A 21,821-nucleotide genomic window follows, 5' to 3' on the forward strand; every position below is an offset into this window, starting at 1 on the left:
GTCCATGTGGAAAAGCAGATACCGTACGGTACTGTTTACTAAAACCCGGCTTTGAATATCAAACTGTCTCAAAAGGATTTGTATTTTATTATGTATTAGTATTTTATTATTTTTGTATTGTTTTTTTTATGAACCTTTAAATTCCCTTTCAACCAAAATATTATATATAACCAAATATTTCATCCTAATTAAAATTTGGGTTAAAAAAATTTCAACAATTTTGATAATGGATTAATTATTTAAGGCATTCATCAAGAAAAAGTGCCATAAATTCACTATTTCCTTCTTCTCAAAATGACATTGCTGCATTTATCTGTTTTATATGATTGTGAATGAAAAAACAATTAATTGATTAATCAATAATGAAAATAAGTATTAGTTGCAGTCATGGTCTTGTCTTTTATCTTAATAAAAGTAATATTTTTGAATAATTAAAAATAATTTAAATAAATGTTATAAACAATTAAAAAAATAAAATAAAAATTTCAGTTTGAATTTCAATCTACCACAGCCAAACACAATATACTGGTATTGTACTGTATTTCTTTGCTATTGTTAAACACAATCAAAATATGAACACATTATTTCTTATACAAGTCTAAAATATTGGAAAGAAATATCATTTTATGCCATTGTAACTGATGTTTTTTTATTCTATTTAGGTTCATGTACAAATCAAGCTAACTGTGATATGTCATTTCCTGCTACCATCTTTGTTCGAATTAAGAGAAAGAGGCACAACGTGGTAAATGAGTTCAAATTTTTTTTTATGATCCAGCAGACAGATATTGTTTTTATCCAGATTTTGGAAATAGCGGCAAGAGTTGTTAACCGATCTTCTGGGTTTGTCAAATATCACAGGGCATACAGTATTTTTTCTTTTTCAAAAAATCTGATACATAGCTCTGTGACTCAAATGTAGTGATAATACAGAGACAGGCACACACTAGGACTAATATACACTCTACATGAGCTACACTGAAGAGACAAAATGCAGTGACTACAAAATGGAGTAAAAAGAAGTTGAATCTGACCTTTTAACATTTGTTTTACCTTAGGAAATATGCCTATAGAAGTATTTAATTTGAAAGAAAATATGATGTTAAGTTTGCAAAACGACAACAGAGCTAAAAGGCAAACTGCTAAAGTCTGGTGAGATAAATTCTAGCCTTAGCTGAAGCTCAATTTACCAACTCTCTCAAACTTGTTTCCTTTCCAGCTGGACCCAACTACTAGCCTTGCCTAGCAGAATAGCTGTAACCATCTCAGGCCCTGACCACCTAAAGTTAAAGGTTTTTGTGTATAAAAGGCATCCCATTTACAATTTTTCTATCTGTTTTTTAGGCTAACCAACCTCAAAACTTTAAGTCTTTTTCTCAATTTCTTTAATTACTGCTCTCTGTGTTTGTAGGGCAGTGAGGTCCTGCATGTTTTTGCATCATGTGAATCAGTCTGCACTGTTGCACCTTGTTACTTGTTGTCATGGCACTGCACTATTTTTGAGTAGAACTCGATTGCTGTCAAAACTAACCACGGTTGACAGATATAAAAGAATTTCTCCTTATGGACTAACTACACTGGGAAAACATAAGAGCTGTTTTTAACAGTTTAACTGGGATTTGGAATAAAACAAATTGGATTATATGAAGATTATTAAATAGAGCCCACAATATGGGATTTTGCAAAAGCAATGGTGAAAACAGTATACGCAAACAAGCACTTACCATAAATGAAAAATATGGTTTCGTTAAATAAAATGAGTATTTCATTGTAGTTTGTGATTCATAACACAATTCCTACCTTCCTGTAGCCCTCCTTGCTGAGCTCACTCTGGACCAGTAGAGGGCAACACGGCAACTTTGTTCCCCATGTGGAGCCTCTGGTTTACCCACTGCCACCTTCCTCTGTTACCCAGGGGATGCTGCTGAGAAGCCAGGGCAGTTGCCATAGCAACCAGAGACTGAGAGACCCTGAAAAAAAAATGCTGTCAGCATTTTCTCTCACTATGGTTACTGTCAGCTCAGTGTGAGTGGTGAAAATGATCCTGTGAGATACTCCAGTTTGGACACAGACTCCATCTCAATTATGCGTGTGACTGTGTGTGTGTGTGTGTGTGTGTGTGTGTGTGTGTGTGTGTGTGTGTGTGACTGTGTGCGTGTGCGTGCGTGTGTGTGTGTGAGTGTGTGTGTGTGTGTGTGTGTGTGTGTGTGTGTGTGTGTGTGTGTGCGAGTGCGCGTTTGTGCGTGTGTGTGTGTGTGTAAGACATACTGAACATGCTCATTTTTGTAAACAAAGCTAAACTGCATGCCTGAGAATTCTGGGCTGGCTGGTATCCTAGCAACAGACAGACTGGTTCTAGAGCACTATAAATATCCTTTTGGTGTGTGTGTGTGTGTGTGTGTGTGTGTGTGTGTGTGTGTGTGTGTGTGTGTGTGTGTGTGTGCGTGCGTGCGTGCGCGTGCGTGTGTGTGTGTGCGTGTGTGTGTGTGTCTGTGTACATTTGGTAGCATTGACACTATCTATCCACCTACCTACCGACGGGTAAGAGAAGAAATAAAGAGGACTGAAAATAGAGATAATGAGAGGGATGGTGGAAGGGATGCAGCAACATAAGATCAGGAGGTACTGAGCAGTAACAGTGAGTGGGTACTTACAGTTTGTGTTACTGTATCATCATCTAATCGACACTGGTATTTGGCTGCTTGAACTGCATTCAGCAGCATGATCACAGGGCGTGGTGGTGCATTGCCCTCCTCTCACCACAAGGTGGGTCACCTGTTCCACTTCAGAGAGAGAGAGGGAAGAAGAAGAAGAAGAAGAAGAAGAGGAAGGGCAGACAGCAGAGAGCAAAGAGGTTGGCTCGATTTAGTGCCAGGGGCAATCCTTCTTATGTTCCTGTGCTTGCGATGGGGATGTATAAATGAGAGAGACAGGAAGATCTTTTAGTCTTTGTAACATCCACATCACGATCTCACTACCTTCTTCATCTGCATACATTTCTACAGTTTTGCAGTTCAGTTCATTAAAAGGAACAATCCCGAAATGCCACAAAACGACACATATCTTTATGAGTACAAAATAACCATTCCTCAAACCTGTAATTTCCTGAAGCTGAATGCATGGAGACACTTTAATCTTTAATCAAACCTCTAAGGGTTAACAAACTGTGACCTAATCTCTTGAAGCCAGATTGCAACTGAACTTCCTCTTTGAATATCCTGTCAGGTTTCTGTGGTTGCCTGCTGCCTTTGAACAGGAAGGGTGGTCCCAATGCCAACAGTGCATCACTGAATCAAAAGTAATATCACCATTAACGGATTACAGCAGAGCCTCACATGGACTCAATTTTGATTTCAACAATATTAAATATGTCACATATGTTATGGTCTCTTTGCCCATGTATAGTACAGGACAAACAATAAAGGAAGTCTGGCTAGTGATGTGAAACTGGCAGCTTAAAATGTGGGTGTGTTATGTAATTTGGATTCTGATAAATCATGAAGTGAAAGGCTAATTTCATCTTTGTGGCACATATTGAGGCTAATATGAAAAGTTGAGTTAAAGGAATAGCTTGGCTTTCTTTCAAAGAGTTAGACTCGAAGATTGATACCACTCACATGTCAGACCGGAGAGAGGGTGGGGCACAAAGCAATTACGCTTAGGAGAAACAGTGACTAGTTCCTTTAGCCTCAGCTAATTAGCAAAGACAGACGGATATCTGGTCTGGAATTTCATCATTATAGGGGCAAGACCACTTGGCCTTTGGTGTTGTCAATTTTTTTGAGTGCACAAAGGTCAAATGCCAGGGCAGCAACTCCATCAAATAAAACAATGACTCAATGGAAATAATGAATTTAACATAAGGGTTAAGGATGATTTTATCTTTAATACATAGTATAACTATCAGTGAAATAAATAAATTAAGAAGCAGTTTATTTCACAAAATAATTTATTGGTATTTAGCCTAAAAATTACCAATATTTGTATAAAGTCCTGAGTCGAAAGTGTATACACTCTCAGCCCTAGAGCGCATTCAGCCTCAACAAAACGTAGCAAAATGTTTATTGAAACAGAAACGGTGGTGCTTTGAACACCCTGTTGTGTTACGCAAACATGCCTTTTTAATATGAAAGGTTTACATACATGCTGCAGCTGATTCTGCAACACCTCTGACACACCCACCAAACGAGATTAAAACATCCCTTAAAGCTTGTTACACACCGTTTTTTTGCAAGGCCTATTGAGAGAGGCTGCGGTTGAGCGTTGCTATTGGCTCAATTTCAGCAAGTGCAGACTGCGCATGTGTTATACCTCAATAATATGACGCGATGATGACGAGTGACATCTCCTCTTTTCACCCTCCTTGTTTTCTTGGAAACATGCCTATTCAACCAAGGCCTATTGAAGGAGGCTGGGACACGGGCGGACACGGGTATGGGGTATAACACATGCGCAGTGTAACCGAAGCTGCGGTCGTGCGTTGCGATTGGCTCAATTTTGGCGAGTGCTGACTAGATTCGACTGCACATGTGTTGTACCCCAAAGATATGACGCGTTGATGACGCATGACCCAGCCTCACATCACATGCACAAGTCACATGCACATAGTGATATATGAGCAATGCACAACCCCTGGTTTCCACCTGCCGCTGCAGATTTTGTTGATTTCCATGATATTTGTGCTTCTACCATAAGTAAAGTAGGCAACATAGTTAAATGGTTTCTATTTTTGTCTGTTTTAATTGTGTCTATTGTTATTTCCTACTTTGTTGTCCTATAACCTACAGACAAAGTTAATACTGTCAAAAGCCCCATTATGAATGACATGGATCAATGATTTGTGGCTGTGTTTCGTACTATATTTCACATACAGTGCCTGTAGGAGGACGCTCGCATTTCTTCTCCTACTTGAAAGACTTGAAGGTTTTGGGGGCTGTATCCCCTGAACCAGCGAAGGAGACACTTTGCGCAACGTGCTGCGGCTCCATCAAAAATAGACTAGGCACTTAGTGGAGCGGAGCAGAGAGGCGCTTCTGCGACGCTTCTGCGACGCTTCTGCGACGCTTCTGCGACGCTTTTGCGACTCATTAGCATTGTCTAGAGTGGCTGCGATCAGCTCCAGCGGTTGGGGCGGCGAAGCTGCGCCTGGTGGAATCCAGGGGTAATTTGTGTCAAACTATCGTCATAAATAGTCTGGTTTTCCAGAGGTTGGTAACAGGCTTGAAATGGTACCCACCACTGGTTATGTGCGAAGCGTTTCACCTGATGTGAATTCAGAATCTCAACAAAAGACACTTGTGTCTAAAAAACGTATTGACAAGATGGAGGCAAAGGAGCAAGATCAGCTGGGGCAGTGTAGGCTGTGTTGTGAAAAAAAACAACTAAAATCTGTCACAGTTGCTTTAAAGATGAAGTGTAATGTGTAATGTACTTGAGTGGATTAACATTGGTAGTGGGCCTGCTGGGCCAGGGTCATCAAACAGACAGGTTCCTGGCTAAACATCTCAAGAAGAATGATGATTGCTAATTCTGCTTGATCTCAGTGCAGGCTCCTTAAAAATGATAGCAAGGCTCTGACAGGCGATAAGCTTCACCCCCCTCTCTATCCTCATCTCCCACTATCGCTCTTCTTACACCCTCCCACTTCTCTTCTCCCTGTCTTCCTCTCTGCTTCTTCATTCCATCCTAAATCTCTTCAAATGTTCAGTCTAAACTACACAGCCTTTTTCTGCATCAAAAAGCAATGCTAGCAAAAAAGCTAACTGTGACCTTATGAGGCAGCAAAAGATTTCACCTTAGGGGGAGCTTAGCCTCTCAAACAAGAGCACAAGGTATCCTATTCCAAGTCAGTGCTGATTTTACTGGGGGACTCTTTCTCTCTTTCTACTGAAGATTTATTACCTCAGTAAACATTGTAAACTGAAATGAGTTTATGGTCACTAGTTTCAAGTCTTCTTCAATACAGCATGATGTTCATTTAGTAATTTATGGTACCATTTAGAGTCAAATAGACCATAAAGCAGGGGATGCTTTAGGGCGTGGCTACCTTGTGATTAACAGGTCGCTACCACGGCGTTGTCCGGTCTGGGTGTTGTCTGTTTTTTAAACTTTTCAACTTTAACTCTTTTACAGTGTGTTTTCAGTTCATGAAAGTTAATTGTAATATTTTGGTCACCTAAAAATGTCTTATTCAGTGTTTGGTTGTGCTTAGCTCGTGTCACTTCTGGTTGCAAAAAACAAGATGGCGACCGCAAAAAACAAGATGGCGACAGCCAAAATGCCAAACTCAAAACCGGGTATATGGATTCATATACAACAGACACATGAGAGTGGTATTGATCTTCCCATTCAACTCTCGGCAAGTAAGTAAATAAGCGCATTTCCCAAAATACAGAACTATACGTTTAAACATGATGATATTGATTATTTGATAAAAAACGATGCTCATCACAAGGTCCACTTTTTTTTTTACCAGAGCTTTCAACTGTATGTTATGGCCTACATCATAGGAGTTTGCTCTGTTGTCATTGAGATGGTACACCTATTAACATTAAGAGTGAAACTTCAGTCTTGAATACAGAGGAATCCAGCAGCCAATTTATGAGTTGCGTTTACAAGCACTACTGCCATTACTGGAGCTGGAGCAGAAAACTACCCATGACTACTGCAAAGTTATTTGTCCCGGGAACGAATGCTGATTGTAACCTTTCCCACTGAAGACAAAAGCCAGATGTTAGTGGGTGTTAATGATTTTTCTTTCTGTCCAGTGGTAAAGGGACTATAGTTTAATTTCAAATCCAATATGCTGGATTTTGGAGCCAACACAACCAAAACTGTGTCCTTGTACATTTTGCTGCTGAAAGGCTTATCCAATTTTTCTTGTTGTTGTTGTCAGTGAAACTTGAAAAGCCTAGTGATGTTTGATGTAGTCTTACGGAATGTGTGACCTATCCATTTCCAGCATCTTTTGGGGGTTTCTTCATCTGCAGGAAGTTGGTAAGTTCTCTGCCAAAGCTCGTTGTTGTTTATGGTGTCAGGCCATCGAATCTGGAGAATCTTTCTCAAACATATGTTGATGAATGTCGGCACTTTCTAATAGCTTGCAGGCTGGCAATAAACATCATATTTCAGGTATTACTCTGTACTGTTGGCTATTATGTAAAAGTACTGCTTTAAATAGTATGCACTGAGTCATTCACATGAACACAATTATGCAGGAGAATTACATGTTAATTTCCCTCCATCCTGTGCAACTTTGAAAAAAATATTTTGTATTGGAACTCATCATGATCAGTGTGGGTTGTTTTTTCCTGTGCGCCCGCAGCAAAATGACTGTTTGTACTACTCTGAGTTGTGCAAAAGTACATGCGAGGCGGCATGAGACAAGATAATATCATACAGAGTGCTGTGTGGTAGGATGTCAGTTGCCTGTTTAGTTTCTAAAGCAGAGAAAGCCCAGCGAGGAAGAGCCTGTTCTGGGCAGCATTTCCACTGAATTATGGGCTTTTTATTCAGTAAAAAAGGATGAAAGTCTTTTCCACTCGCAGCCCTGTTCAATATGACTTCCATGTGTGAAGTTGGCACTGTATCTCTCTCAGTTAGCTGATGGTACTGCTGTTACCTTCTGTTTCACCTGATGATGATTCATTGATGTTTTCCAAAGGATTTAAAAATATCTCAGTGGCAGCGAGGAGGTGAGGTCACTGGGATTTAAGATCCATGACACTCGACTGTTTAATGCAGCTGTCAGTCACTCTGCTCATCAGTTAATTTTTCCCTGTCAGTCACCCTTCTATAATCAATATCTGCTCCTCTCTTCTGCTGTGGCTTCCCTATTTTCTGTCTTTATAAAATGACCATAGGTATTTTCATGAAATAAAGTACTTACTACAATATTTTGGGAAATATGCTTATTCGCCTCCTTTTTGCAAGTTAGATGAGAAACTTAATACCACTCTTATGTTTGTAACTTAAACATGAAGCTGGAGCCAGGAGCCAATTAGCCTAGCTTAGCATAAAGAAAATATGTCAACCAACACCTCTAAAGCTCACAAAATAATTGAATAAGCACTCAAACAGAAATATAAAGTCTGTGGTTTAAAGGTATAATATGTTACAGTTGTCAGCTGTTGTTTGTAAACATGACATTCAATGTTGGCCTATCAGGCTCAACGAGCGAGGGAGGGAGAGAGAGAGCAGCTATGGCCGAGCGAGCTATTGAGTGAATGAAGAGAGGGAGCGGCGTTAAACTCGGCATACGTAACAAAGCGGCGATATTTGACGACCTGTTATTGGCTGGGGGTTACACCCCCACCCGGGGCAGAAAGCCACTTTGCTGACACCCAGAGGAGTCCCGGACACAGCAAAAGAGATAATACATGCAGAGCGTTTAAAGTCTCTTTACATACTGTACAGACACCACCACACACATACTGGCTCATAAGTGATGATAGAGAGGGATTATTTTTGTATCACTCTATACATTGTTTTTTTTTTAGGAAATGCTTGCATATTATACCTTTAAGGGGGAGTTACGTACTGTAAGTATTTCTAGATGCTACATAATATTTCTCCCATTCGCCCACGACTTCTGTGCAGCATCTCCAAGTATGGATGGCCTTGGGTTGCTAAATGCAGTGGGTGAACAGAGTTTGTAACATAAATCACTGTACAGGAACACTGGTAGCAAACCTGGCAACTTCACTGTAACAACAACAAGCCTCCATGAAATCCCACCCCCCCTCCCTACAGCTGCCTCAATATTTCATACAAGCACATCAATAATGCATTTGTTGGAGGAAGTTACTAGAAATGATGGGAAATAAACAAAATATCACAGAGAACAAAACAGGATCTGCAACCTCCTCGATGTCCCATGCCAATTTACAATGTTTAACGTTATATATTTTTTCATAATACGCATTGACTTATTCACTGCTGCAGCACATTTCCCACCAAACGGACCAATTCACTTCACAATGCTAAAATACAACTACACTAATATATAACTTGTAGCCTACTGTATTGTTATTTAAATACCTTCTAGGCTTCAGACAACATGAAAAACACACAATTAGGAAAAGTTATGGGCTGAAAGGCTTGTAGTTTTTACAGTTTGACCCAATTTGCATTATAAAAAACGACCGCCTTAAGGGTCATTTAGTGTTAAGAAATTGTTCCAACTTGTAGCTCCCCCTAAAACCATACAAACCTCATTCTTAATTTTCCGTCTGTAACCTGATTAAACAAACAAGATAGAACATGTCAATCAATGAGCTTTGAAGTTGCTTGTAGTTTTACTTTTAGACTTTGGACAGAACCAAGCTTTTTACATTTAGTACATACTGCAGCTGCCCTTACAAAGTACATACTGCTGCATGCAGTATGCATATAATTGGGACATGCTACTTCCTCATAACATGGTGCCTTGAATTTGACCCTCTTGCTCATATATCCGCTGCACAGAAAAAGCATACTGGCTTGCCTACTGCAAAATGCGACCGGATGTAGTAGGACATCCTGGTATTTCATGGCATACTGCATTTGACATAATGTATTGGGACATACTAAATCTTTTTCTGGCATACTAAATAGTATTGTAGTACAGGTATTGGAACGCACAGTGTATAAAGATGGACGACTTGACAGCTCCCCAAAAGTGAAGCCAAAACATTTTGATCGCCATAAAGGCTGCCCCCTCCATGTTAGCGAATTGGACATGGCCCAAACTAAAATGTCAAAGTATACATCAAATAATTTTTTCCCAAAAATGGTTTCTTTCATTACAGGCAGTTCTTATCACGCTGATGTATGTTCAAGTGTTAATCTTTCTGATAAGTTTGGTTTTAATTCGTTATTTGATGCTATAAAAAGAGGGTGAGACGTCATGATTGCATTTGGCTCCACTGCCCAATCACTGCTGAGCAGACTCTGGCTCCAAATGACTTCAAAATCTCAAGATAGCAGCTCTTGAGATATTTTGGCTTCACTTCTGTACAGTGTGAGGAAGTGGAGACGTGCCATCCACCTACTGTATATACAGTATATGCTTCACAAACAAACATGATAGTAAATGAGCATATACTGTAGCTACAAAGAGGTAGAGGTAAGGAGAGTAACTGAATGATTTAAAAAAAAAAGAGTCAAGTAGCTAAGATTCAGAGCTTTACATCCTTACACCTCCTCCATCCCTCTCTCTCCGTTCACCCTCCTTCCATCTCTGTTGCTGTCTGATGGCTCTCTCCATCAGCCCAGCCTCTCTCCTCCTCTCTCTGTAATATGCTTGAACCCCGTGAACCTGCCTTTTCCTTACAGCTACTGCCACAGCAGCGAGGATGAAAGACTCCTCTCTCTCTTCATGTGTGAATGAGTACTGTTTGACACCACCTCTCGCTCTCTCTCTCTGCCTCCTATCACTCCAGCTCACATGTACTCTTCTATCTGCCATGACAGGGGTTCTTTGCAATCTCTGTGTGAGTGCGTGTGATGTTTCATGTCGACAATACCTGCAGTGTAGTTGAAATGCACCTTATAAGTGGCCAGAGTGTGTGTTATCTAGTGAAGTGTGTGTACATAAAATATTACTCCCCTGCTTTATGTCAGTGTACTGACATGACAGCTGCTCCATGTGTGAGTGTGTTTCTGCATTGTACAGACAGATATACACATTATCAACACAGATGAAATTAGCATGTCATCAAGACGGGAACAGATAGCTGTACGGTGTGTGTAGAAGTGGGAATCTTTATATATATATAGTGTAAAGCAAATAGACAGTAGATAAACACTAGCTTCTCTTAACTGAATGTAGCCTATATGCTTTGTTTCATTGTTGCCTTAGTTGAAGTTATCTCCAGTAGCCAGTAGAGTGTGTGTGTGTGTGTGAGACTTAAAATGTATGAGATCGGGATAGAAAAAGTATGTTTATTTGTTTGTTTTTTTAACTAACTTCACGACTTCCTCCCAGTGGGGAGGACAGGAAGCAACATGTTTGTATCTCTCTGTTATCGTGTGTGTATCGTGTGTGTGTGTGTGTGTATGTGTGTGTGTGTGTGTGTGTCAAGGCTATATGACAGACAGATATTTGAAAACTCTTTCAAGCTTTTCTGTTTTCCATCCCCTTTAAAAGAACAATTCCTTATTTGTATGATCTGTTCGTCCTTCTCGTTATGATAACAGTTTACTCTTTAACAGCATTACAGCACTTAATGGAGGTGTACAAGGTTATGCACAGGGCAACCACATGAGCGATCATGATACGTTCTAAGTACACTTCTTAACAGCATTATCTAAACCACGTATCCGGAAGTAAAAAATGAAAGACTTTTTTTAAAAAACTGAGCACTTTAAACGTCCATTAGATCTTCTCAAGCTACTCCTGGTGCAACTTTGACATACAGTGGAGGAAATAAGTATTTGATCCCTTGCCGATTTTGTAAGTTTGCCCACTTACAAAGAAAAGAACGGTCTATAATTTTAATGGTAGGTATATTTTAACAGCGAGAGACAGAATATAAAAAAAAAATCCAGAAAATCACATCATATAAAAGTTATAAATTGATTTGTATTTTATTGTGGGAAATAAGTATTTGATCCCCTAGCAACCAACAAGAATTCTGTCCCCCACAGACCGGTTAGATTAGTCCTCTCGCTTTAAGAAAGTACTCCGAATCTCAACTCGTGACCTGTATAAAAGACAACTGTCTCAACTCATTACCTGTATAAAAGACACCTGTCCACAATCAGATTCCAACCTCTCCACCATGAGCAAGACCAAAGGGCTGTCTAAGGACGTCAGGGACAAGATTGTAGACCTGCACAAGACTGGAATCGGCCACAAGACCATCAGCAAGCAGCTTTGTGAGAAGTAGACAACTGTTGGTGCCATTATTCGGAAATGGAAGAAACACAAAATGACCATCAATCGCCCTCGGTCTGGGGCTCCACGCAAGATCTCGTCTCGTGGGGTATCGATGATCATGAGAAAGGTGAGGGATCAGCCCAGAACTACACGGGAGGAACTTCTTAATGATCGCAAGACAGCTGGGACCACAATCACCAAGAAAACCACTTGTAACACACTACACCGTAACGGATTAAAATCCTGCAGCGCCCGCAATGTCCCCCTGCTCAAGAAGGAACATGTATAGGCCCGTCTGTTTGCCAATGAACACCTGAATGATTCAGAGAAGGCTTGGGAGAAGGTGATGTGGTCAGATGAGACCAAAATCAAGCTCTCTGGCATCAACTCAACTCGCCGTGTTTGGAGGAAGAGAAATGCTGACTATAACCCCAAGAACACCATCCCCACTGTCAAGCATGGAGGTGGAAACATTATGTTTTGGGGGTGTTTCTCTGCTACGGGGACAGGACGACTTCACCGCATCGAAGGGAGGATGGACGGGGCCATGTACCTTGAAATGTTGGGCGACAACCTCCTTCCCTCAGCCAGGACACTGAAAATGGGACGTGGATGGGTCTTCCAGCACGACAATGACCCAAAACATACGGCCAAGGCAGCAAAGGAGTGGCTCAAGAAGAAGCACATTAAGGTCATGGAGTGACCTAGCCAGTCTCCGGACCTTAAGTCCATATCAAATCTGTGGAGGGAGCTGAAGCTTCGAGTTGCCAAGCGACAGCCTCGAAACCTTAAGGATTTGGAGATGATCTGCAAAAAGGAGTGGACCAAAATCCCCCCTGAGATGTGCGCAAACCTGGTGACCAACTACAAGAAACGTCTGACTTGCCAACAACGTTTCTCCACCAAGTACTGAGTCATGTTTTGCTAGGGGATCAAATACTTATTTCCCACAATCAAATGCAAATCAATTTTTAACTTTTATATGATGTGATTTTCTGGATTTTTTTTTTTTATATTCTGTCTCTCACTGTTAAAATATACCTACCATTAAAATTATAGACCGTTCTTTCTTTGTAAGTGGGTAAACTTACAAAATCGGCAAGGGATCAAATACTTATTTCCTCCACTGTATGAGAACAACGGCCATTTTTAAAATATTTAAAAAAAATCAATTATCCTTGGCTGTCGCAGGACTGTAATAAGCCCGTACAATCATTTTGTTCAGCCTAAATCAATTTATTGGACGGCCTGCCTGCATTCACTCTGTCCGTGCACTCATTAGAGTCTTCCACTGGCTGCTAGCTTGACAGCTGTGGGTACTAACAAGCCATGTTTGTTGTTTACGTTCATAATGAAAATTTGGGGAGTGGCTGTCAATGTTGCTGACTTAGCGACTTTCTCCGTAGATTTTGCGACTTTTGGAGCTAGTGCTGCTAGCTAATTTAATTGGAAAAGAGTTGGCAACACTGGACTGGGTTTTTGGGTTGGACCATTTTTGAAATCAAGTGTACTCTTGCTGGTTTGGCAACATTACGAGACCCTACCTTTAATGTCATTACAAATTTAATAGCAATCCATCCAAAAGTCGTCGAGATATTTAACTCAAAACCCAAAATGTCAACCTTGTGGTGACGCTAGAAGAAAAGTCAGGGATTCACCAAAGTCATTAGGATACATTGTCTGGAGACTATGAGTGTCTCAACCAAATTTCAAGGCAATGCATCCAACAGCTCGAGATATTTCAGTCTGGACCAAAGAGGTGAGCCAACAGACAGACATTGCTCTCTGTAGACTCACACCGCCAGCATGGGTAAAACTGCGCCTGGTTGTCTGTCAGCTTGGATGATTGGTTGTAAAGCTGTGTCTAGTGTTGCTGCCGCCTCGCCAATTAGCAATAAAAATTGCTGGTGAGTAAAATGTCATCATAGCTGATGGGAATGACAGCCAATTCGAACATGCGGCCACTGTGATAGTGGATTAGTCAAACCTCCTGGGCTCATTTAAACTCACTATATTCCAGATGGCATTAAAAACTGTAACTTTTGGTGTAATAATCGAAACATACACATAATCCCCAGTGCACGTTCAGGATAACGCAAGAGCTGTAAAAAAAAGGCAAAACAATGGGCTATGTCATCTATTTATGATGGAACTGTTGTCGCTGAAAAGTTACTCGCCTGGTATATTTTACAAACTCAATAGTAAGTTTTGTCTCCTGATTTAATTAATTTTCTCCCTCTGTGACTGCAGCAGTATCAGGAGGCCTGCTGCTGGCTATAGGACGCCCAGCTGTAAACAGCGAGAGCTTATTAAAATACAATTAAAAGAGATCATCAGCATCGTCTCATTTGGTGTCACAGTGTGTACCAATAATAATCCCAAAGCTGGTTTGGTTTCAGCTCTGGCACTGTGCTGATTTTATTGCCAGTTGTCGAAAGTGTTTTACATTTCTGTAGGCAAGCTGTTTACAGAGGTGTTATTATGTTTTTGGTGCTAGCGAGCCGTCTGACTGAGCATTTCACCAGGTGTTAAATTAAGTCTACAATTTGTGACACTGGCATCTACCTATTTGTTTTTTTGAAAGATTTTTATTTTTGCTTTTATTTGACAGAGAACAGTGTAGAACTGTAACCACTCAAATACCAAGGCACTCCAGTAGGCGACTCCGAGGTCTGAGAAGTCAAGGCAATGCGGAAGTGCCTTAAACTTGCATTCTTTCTAATAGCCAGCAGGAGGCGACAGCACCGGTTGCAAAAGAAGAACTCCGATTGTATAGAGAGGTGAAGTCCATCCCCTTACGGTGGACCCCATGGGACCTTAGTTCGGAAAAAATATGTACGGTAGTCAACGGCGAGAGACAAATATTCTTTTCATACCGTTTGAACTACAGCTTTAACCCTTTCACAGTGTGTTTTCAGTTTACGAAAGGTAATTGTAACGATTTGGTTGCCTAAAAATGTCTTATTCAGCGTTCGGTTGGGCTTAGCTCCACCCTGTCGTGTCACTTCTGGTTGCAAAAACCAAGATGGCGATGGCCAAAATGCAGAAGCAAGGCCTATGGAAAGAAGGCTGGGTCACGGGTGGACATGGGATTTGGGGTATGGGGTATAACACATGCGCAGTGTAAGCTGCGGTCGTGCATTGCGATTGGCTCAATTTCGACGAGGGCAGACTAGATTTTACTGCGCATGTGTTATACCCCCAAAGATATGACGCGTTGATGACGCGTGACCCAGCCTCCTTCAATAGGCCTTGTGCAGAACTTGAGGCTTCAAAACGGCAGTCCAGAAACCAGTGGGTTATGTCGCGATGACTACTTATATACAGTCTATAGTAAAAAAACGGACACAGTGATGTGATGGAATGACTCAGAGTCAAGAAGAGTTTTTTTGTAGTCATGAAAACAGTGGCTTTTTAATGTAAACACTACATTCGATTGGTTTTTCCAGCACGGACATCCCACATGAAATAACAACCATTCACTAAAGAGGAGTAGAGGGAGAGAAAGAGAGAGAGAGAGAGAAAAAAAAGCTGCACAGAAAAAAGCATTCACTGGGTAAAGAACAGAACAAAGAGGAGGTAAAAATAAAAAAAATAATGAAGGTAACAGGAACAGAATGCCAAAGAAACAGGTATATCATGTCATTATACACAGTTGTTTTCTCTTTTCAAAACTAGAAATCAAGAAGGCAAGAAAGAGAGGCAATATAGATAGATGGATAGATAGATCGATGAGGAGTAACATAGATTAGGTATGAACAGATAACAAATTTCCAAATCTACTTATTGTGTGTGCGTTCGTGTGAGTGCGAGCGAGTGTGTGTGTGTGAGACGTAAGAACTGTGCTTTTCATTGTAGACCTGGAAGGTGTGTGTCAAACTGAAAAGAGACAGAGAAGAAGAAGAAAGGAGCATGATTTTATACAGCGTTGATGTGTGAACATGCGGCGTCCCTAACTAGCGGACGCAGCGAGAAACGTGCTCTCCCCAAAAAAGTGGTTCATTTTTTTCAGAAATAATAAAAAATAGATATTGTTATAATATTATATTTAATCGTTCTGAGTCAGGCTAAAGTGAGGACACGGTTCTAATGCAGGGAAACAGGCAAAACGGTAAAAGGAGAAGGGGGTGGGGCACAGTTCAGAGCATTACAACAACACGGGGTCAGTCTGAAATCGTCATGGCTCCACATCAGCTCGCTGTCAAACTGAAACCCTTTGCAAAACATCTTTATTTTAAAAAAGGGGGATATAGAGAAAAAAAATGTTTCATTGCTACAAAGCACAAGAAAGATCATCTTTTGAGAATATTACAGGATCATAGTGATCGTTGTTGTCGATATTGTAATACCCAAGTTCATTAGTTTTATTTATTATTATAGGTGTCGATGTTTTTGTCGTTTTTTTGACTGTTTGAATTCTACGTGTTACTGCAAGAATTCCAAAATCTACACTTCTTCTTCAAAGCCTCCCAAATGAAACGCTGACTCTCACATTTTTTTTTATATTTGACCCCGCTCCGTCCCATTCAGGAACCAATCATTGCTCTCCTTTTGCTGCTATCCGTCTTTTTTGTATTTTTTCCATCTTTTTTTAATTATCTTTTTCAATTTTTATTAGAATGTTTTTTTTTTTTTTTTATTATTATCTCGACAGCATCTATGTGAAGCTTTTTTTTTTTTTTTTTTTTTTTTAAGTTTTATGAATTAACTGGTCTCTTTATACAAAGGCTTGAGTATCTCATGCTATCTGTGTCAGGGTTTTAGGAGGAAGAGGGGGAGAGAAGGGAGGGAGAGAGGGGAGAGTTGGGTTGGAAAGAAAGGAGGGACCAGGACGGCAGGGCGCCATGCAAAAAGAAAGAGAGATGGATGAAGGTGAGAGAAGTAAAGGCATGGTGGTGGTGTGTAAATGAAGAGAGAGAGAGAGAGAGAGAGAGAGAGAGAGAGAGAGAGAGAGAGAGAGAGAGTGGTATGTGTAGGACAGGCGATCAATCAATAAATAAATTAACAAATTAATCAACCATTATCAAACCAGGAGTGAGTTTCCTTACATGGAGAATGTTAGTAGGTCTAGAGGTTATAACAGTGAGGAAGGTAGAGTCATAACGTTGTGTACTTGCTTCTAAAAGCGTAGCTATCTACAGTACAGTACCTCTGTTTCATGGCACTGATAGGACGTTTAGCACATTTCCTATTGGCTCTCAGGCTCGGCCATGACTGGCGGTTGGCGAATGGCTAAGGCCAGGTTTGGGAAACAGGAAGCCTCACTTCCTGTCGATGAAAACCGCATCGCAGGGAGTAAAATGATACAACTTACTCAAAAACAAAAAGGAAATTGACAACAAACATCTTAAAACGTCTTGGCTAATGTAAACAAAAGACTAATGTTAAAATCAGTGTTGTCAGTTTCAGCAGGTCTCGAGTGTTTCTTTTAAGGTTTTCGCCGACCCGTCTGATGTTTTTTAGTGCTATCGACATTTTCACATATTTCCGCAAAAAATTGTTATTACATAATCACTACTATAGCAAAAAAACAAACAAAATAATACACAAATAAAAGGTGTCAAGGTGAGGCAAAATGTGAATAAAAATCAGTGTACAGACTGATACTCATGTAATAAATATACACACGATCAACAAAAATAAAACAGAAGTCATATCCATAGTAATAATAATAATAAAAAAAAAATCTGCCAAAAAAAAGTACAGGTTTTGTTTTTGTTAACAACAAAAGACAGCTGAGAAAGAAAAAGAGAGTAGAATGGGGAACGGAGGCTTTCATTGACTTTGTTCAAGAAGTTTTCAAGGCTTCAGGGTTTCGTGTTTTCTACTAAAACAAATCTGTTTGCTTGGCAGCGGGCCAAAGAACATCAGGAGGAGAAGTCGGAGCGCGAAGAGAAGAGACAAGAACTAAAAACATTATATATATATATTTATATATATATTTATATATACGTATGCCTATTTTTTTTTTAAATTATCCTCATTATTAATATGTACCTAGTTGCATTTTTCTTTCTTTTTTCTTTAAATAATCAGCAGAATCATCATCGTCATCATCACCATTTCCACAGCAGTGTCAAAGGAACAGGAACGCAGAGGGGGGCGGAGGACAGGAGGGGCGAGAGAGAAGAGGGGACAAAAGGGGGGGAGGACATTACGGGGGTGTGTGGGTACGCTCAGTACAAGCCACACCCTCGGAGGTTGTTGGCGATGATGATGTCGGTCACGGCGTCAAACACAACCTGGATGTTCCCTGTATCCGTGGCGCAGGTCAAGTGACAGTAGATTTCCTTATTTGGAGAGCGATTCTTGCTCTCGAACTGTGCTTGGATGTAAGCTGCCGCGTCCTCATAGGTATTGGGTCCTGGAGAGAGAAGAGGGAGACGGAGAAAATCACAGATGATGCAATTCTCATACAATAGAATTGATTTTACGCCACGGTTGAATGCCACCAACAGAGATCCCAATATTTCCCGGGAATTCTGCTCCTGTTTCTCAGGCCTCTGGGATTTTTAGCATGTGTGTGTGCGCGCCTGTGTGTTCGCATGCTGAAGACTATGTACTGAAAGATGCCTTTCCAAACCTTATTAACATGACCGCATAACTGTTGTAGTTATATTACCACCTTGAAAAGCCATTATTACATTAATATGACTGTTAAGTAGGGTTGCTAACTTTCAGTTTTTGGTGTGGGACACCTGCTTTCAGGCTCTCATTCTGCATTCTCACGCCAAATGAGAAGAAACCACAGAGACGCTCCCTGATGATGGCTCTGGAGAAGCAAATTTGAGTTTGAAAGACCAGTTTACCAGACATGGCATTGACATCGGCTGCTTCTGACCATCTTCTGCCTGACATTTCAGCAAATGTCTGAGCAGATTTCTAATATAATGTACAGAATAAAGGACCGGCAGAGTCTGAAGAAAATGAGAGACTTTCTTCCACAGCAGTTTGACAAACATCCACCTCTGTCTACAGAGCAGCTCTTATTAGATCAGTTACAAGTTCCTTCCATGTCTTCTTAATTCTTAAATTGAACAAGACATGAGGTTAATACTACTACTTAATAATGATAATAATAATAATAATAATAATAATAATAATAATAATACTTTTCCCCAGTTGATTTACTTTTATTGCATAGGTTTCAAACATTATTCTCAAAGGCTTCTCACGGGAAGGGGAGGGGAAAAGAGATGCAACATGTCAGATAGACTTACTGTGATTATCAAGGCAGTTAGAAAATAAGTAAAGCATGAGAGACAGAAACGAATAGGAGTGTCTCAGAGAGCTGCGTGTGTGTGAAGAGGGCAGGAGACAGCTCTCACTTGCCATCTCCTCTCTTCTCTCTTCATGGCTGACCAAGCGTGACTGTCTCCTGCTCTCTGACTCCCAATCCCTTCCTTTTCACTGCCACGGCTACATCTGACTCTCACCTCCACATGAACAACTCTGCCTCCTTTTTTCTCCCCATCATAGCTTCTATTTCAGCCTCTCGTTTGCTTCCCTCTCTCTCTCCCGTCTCCTCTCACTACTTCTCGGCTATCCTTTTAAACACAGTAAAGTAAATCTTCATATCGCGCTCTTCAAACTGAGGAGTTCACCGTTCTTCAATTAGGCGACATCAAACGTTTGGTTTCTGCTATCTCTCCTGCTAACACCTGATAATTCAAACTGACTCAATGCTGTAAACAGCTGCTTTGATTAAAAAAATGCCACATCTCTCAGAAAGGTTTCAACTCAGTGACAGTTAATGTCCTCGCAGCTCTGGAGGTACAATGCAGAACAAAATAATCTGCTGTATCAATCAGTGGCCAGAAACACAGGAGGGGTTTTTAGAAAGCTACTGTGCCTCACATTAAGATCAGACAGCTGGTAGTCATTCATACGTTTACATCATCTCTTTTAAACTAGTGCTCCTCTCTTTACCCCTGACACATATAGTATTACCTAAATTTCAGCCTCTTAATATTGGCTTTCAGGCAGTTTTAATACTTAAGATTTTAAGTCAAAGGGATAGTTTGACATGTTGGGAAATATGTTCATTTGTTTCCTCCTGAAACCATAGACTGTATATAAAGATGGACGACATGACAGCCCCCCAAAAGTGAAGCCAAAACATCTGGATCGCCCCCTGGTGGTTGGCTGCAGTATAGGTCATAAATCCCGCTCCCTCCATGTTAGCGGATGGGACATGGGCCAAACAAAAAAAATCAAAGTACTCGTCAAATACATTTCTCCCAAAGACTTTTTCTGTCATTTTAGGTAGTTCTTATCACGCTGATGTTGTTCAAGGGTTCAATTTTCTTATAAGTTTGGTTTCTACTAGTTATTTGATGCTGTAAAAAGGGGGTGAGACGTCATAATTTGGCAGCTGTGATTGACAGCTGCTCTGAGGGAGGTAGTCGTGCAGCCGGAGGCTCGGGAAACGTACGAGAGAGGAGATGTTATTTTAACTTTCCATAACCGTCACGAGTCTGTGTAATAGTGTCAATTTGATCATAAATTTAGTTATGGAGATATTTATTGTTAGTTGATGTGTCTTTCTAGCCAAACAGCTACCGTGGTGATAACGTAGCAGCTAAGTGGCTCACGCTAACAAGCGGCTCGGCTTGTGATTGGCTCGGGTGGGTGTGTGGGCGGGACCTCAATACCGCGGCTCAAGCCCCCCCGATCACTTCTGCGCAGACTCTGGCACCAAATGACGTCAAAATCTCAAGACGGCAGCCCCCGTAGCTGGGATATTTTGGCTTCACTTTTGTACAGTGGGGCGCATCGTCCATCTATATAAACAGTCTTCGGTCTGTACGGTAAATATCAAGCTACAGCCAGTTAGCTTAGCTTAGCATAAAGACTAGGAACAAGAAAGGGGAACAAGCCTAGGCTCCATCCACATATAATAAAATCTGCCAAACACAATTAAAACTCATTAATTAACACGTTATGTGTCGTTAAGTAATCCCTACAAAAAACTTCTAAAAATACAGGGGGGGGTTATGTGTCAAACTTTCTGTTGGAATTGTTGTTTTTCTAGTTTTGTATGGATTAAACAAACAAGATAGAACAGGTTAATTACTGAACTTCAGAGGTGCTGGTAGGTGTATTTTGTTACCTTTGGACGGAGCCAGGACAGCTATTTCCCCCTGTTCCCAGTCTTAATGCTAAGCTATGCTAACCGGCTGCTGGCTCCAGCTACATATTTAACAAACAGGCATGAGAGTGGTATCAACCTTCTCATCGAACGTTCAACAAGAAAGTGAAGAAGCGTATTTTCCAGCAGAACTATTCCTTTAAAACTGCACTAAAGATACATTTTGACTGACCTGTATGTCATAGTGGTCCTATTTTGTACTAGTCTGCAGATGAACAGCCCTGTAAACCTCTTTCCTCAGTAATGTGGGCTAAGCTGAAATATCACAGCTGTGTTTTTGTTATGTTTTTCTAATTTTATACCCTAGCATATTGATCAGTCAATTTATGGTACATCAGGCTCTTTTTCTGTCCTACGTAATTGGATTCAGTTTCACTGGTTGGCAGCAGCTTTTTGTGTTCTCTAAGAAATCAATTCTGTGCACCTGTCAGGTTTCGTCGCTGCTTACGTGTTTTGGGAGCTGCTATTTCTCACCCATGCAACTTGGGAAAATTAACAATTCTTTTTTCTTTTGTACCTGTGTATTCGGGGAAGCAGATGCTGAGTGCAGACTTCTTGATCTTCTCTGCGAACAGATCCTTCTTGTTGAGGAAGAGAATGATGGAGGTGTCGATGAAGAACTTGTTGTTGCAGATCGAGTCGAACAGCATCAGAGACTCGTGCATACGATTCTGCGGAGGAGGACAGAAGAAGAGCGGGAGAAAGAAAGGGATGGGAAAGAATGAAACAAAAGAAGGAGGATGAGATTAGAGATTAAGGGAACAGGTGAAAGGAAGAGGAGGAGAGGAGAAAGAGATGACAAGGAGGGGG

At 40.7% G+C, this 21,821-nt stretch overlaps 1 protein-coding gene and 1 long non-coding RNA gene across 3 annotated transcripts in view; one reads left to right on the forward strand and one right to left on the reverse strand.

Annotated features, from left to right (window-relative positions):
* The first annotated feature begins 2,424 nt into the window (after window positions 1-2,424).
* Window positions 2,425-3,462, forward strand: LOC119486540. Its single transcript, XR_005206549.1, has 3 exons — window positions 2,425-2,622; window positions 2,718-2,854; window positions 3,226-3,462. It is a non-coding gene; the product is annotated as an uncharacterized LOC119486540 (long non-coding RNA).
* An 11,782-nt stretch (window positions 3,463-15,244) lies between these two features.
* gnao1a (guanine nucleotide binding protein (G protein), alpha activating activity polypeptide O, a) overlaps window positions 15,245-21,821 on the reverse strand; it is a 113,166-nt gene continuing 106,589 nt past the window's right edge. For both annotated transcript variants that reach the window (XM_037766625.1, XM_037766627.1), the window contains exons 7-8: window positions 21,529-21,682; window positions 15,245-18,224 (exon numbers count right to left, since the gene is read on the reverse strand). In XM_037766625.1, the coding sequence (XP_037622553.1) occupies window positions 18,037-18,224; window positions 21,529-21,682 (342 nt within the window). In that variant the 3' untranslated portion in view covers window positions 15,245-18,036. The remainder of the gene's footprint in view (window positions 18,225-21,528; window positions 21,683-21,821) is intronic.

Source organism: Sebastes umbrosus, chromosome 4 (assembly GCF_015220745.1).
Source record: "Sebastes umbrosus isolate fSebUmb1 chromosome 4, fSebUmb1.pri, whole genome shotgun sequence".
In the NCBI taxonomy this organism is placed as follows: domain Eukaryota; kingdom Metazoa; phylum Chordata; class Actinopteri; order Perciformes; family Sebastidae; genus Sebastes; species Sebastes umbrosus.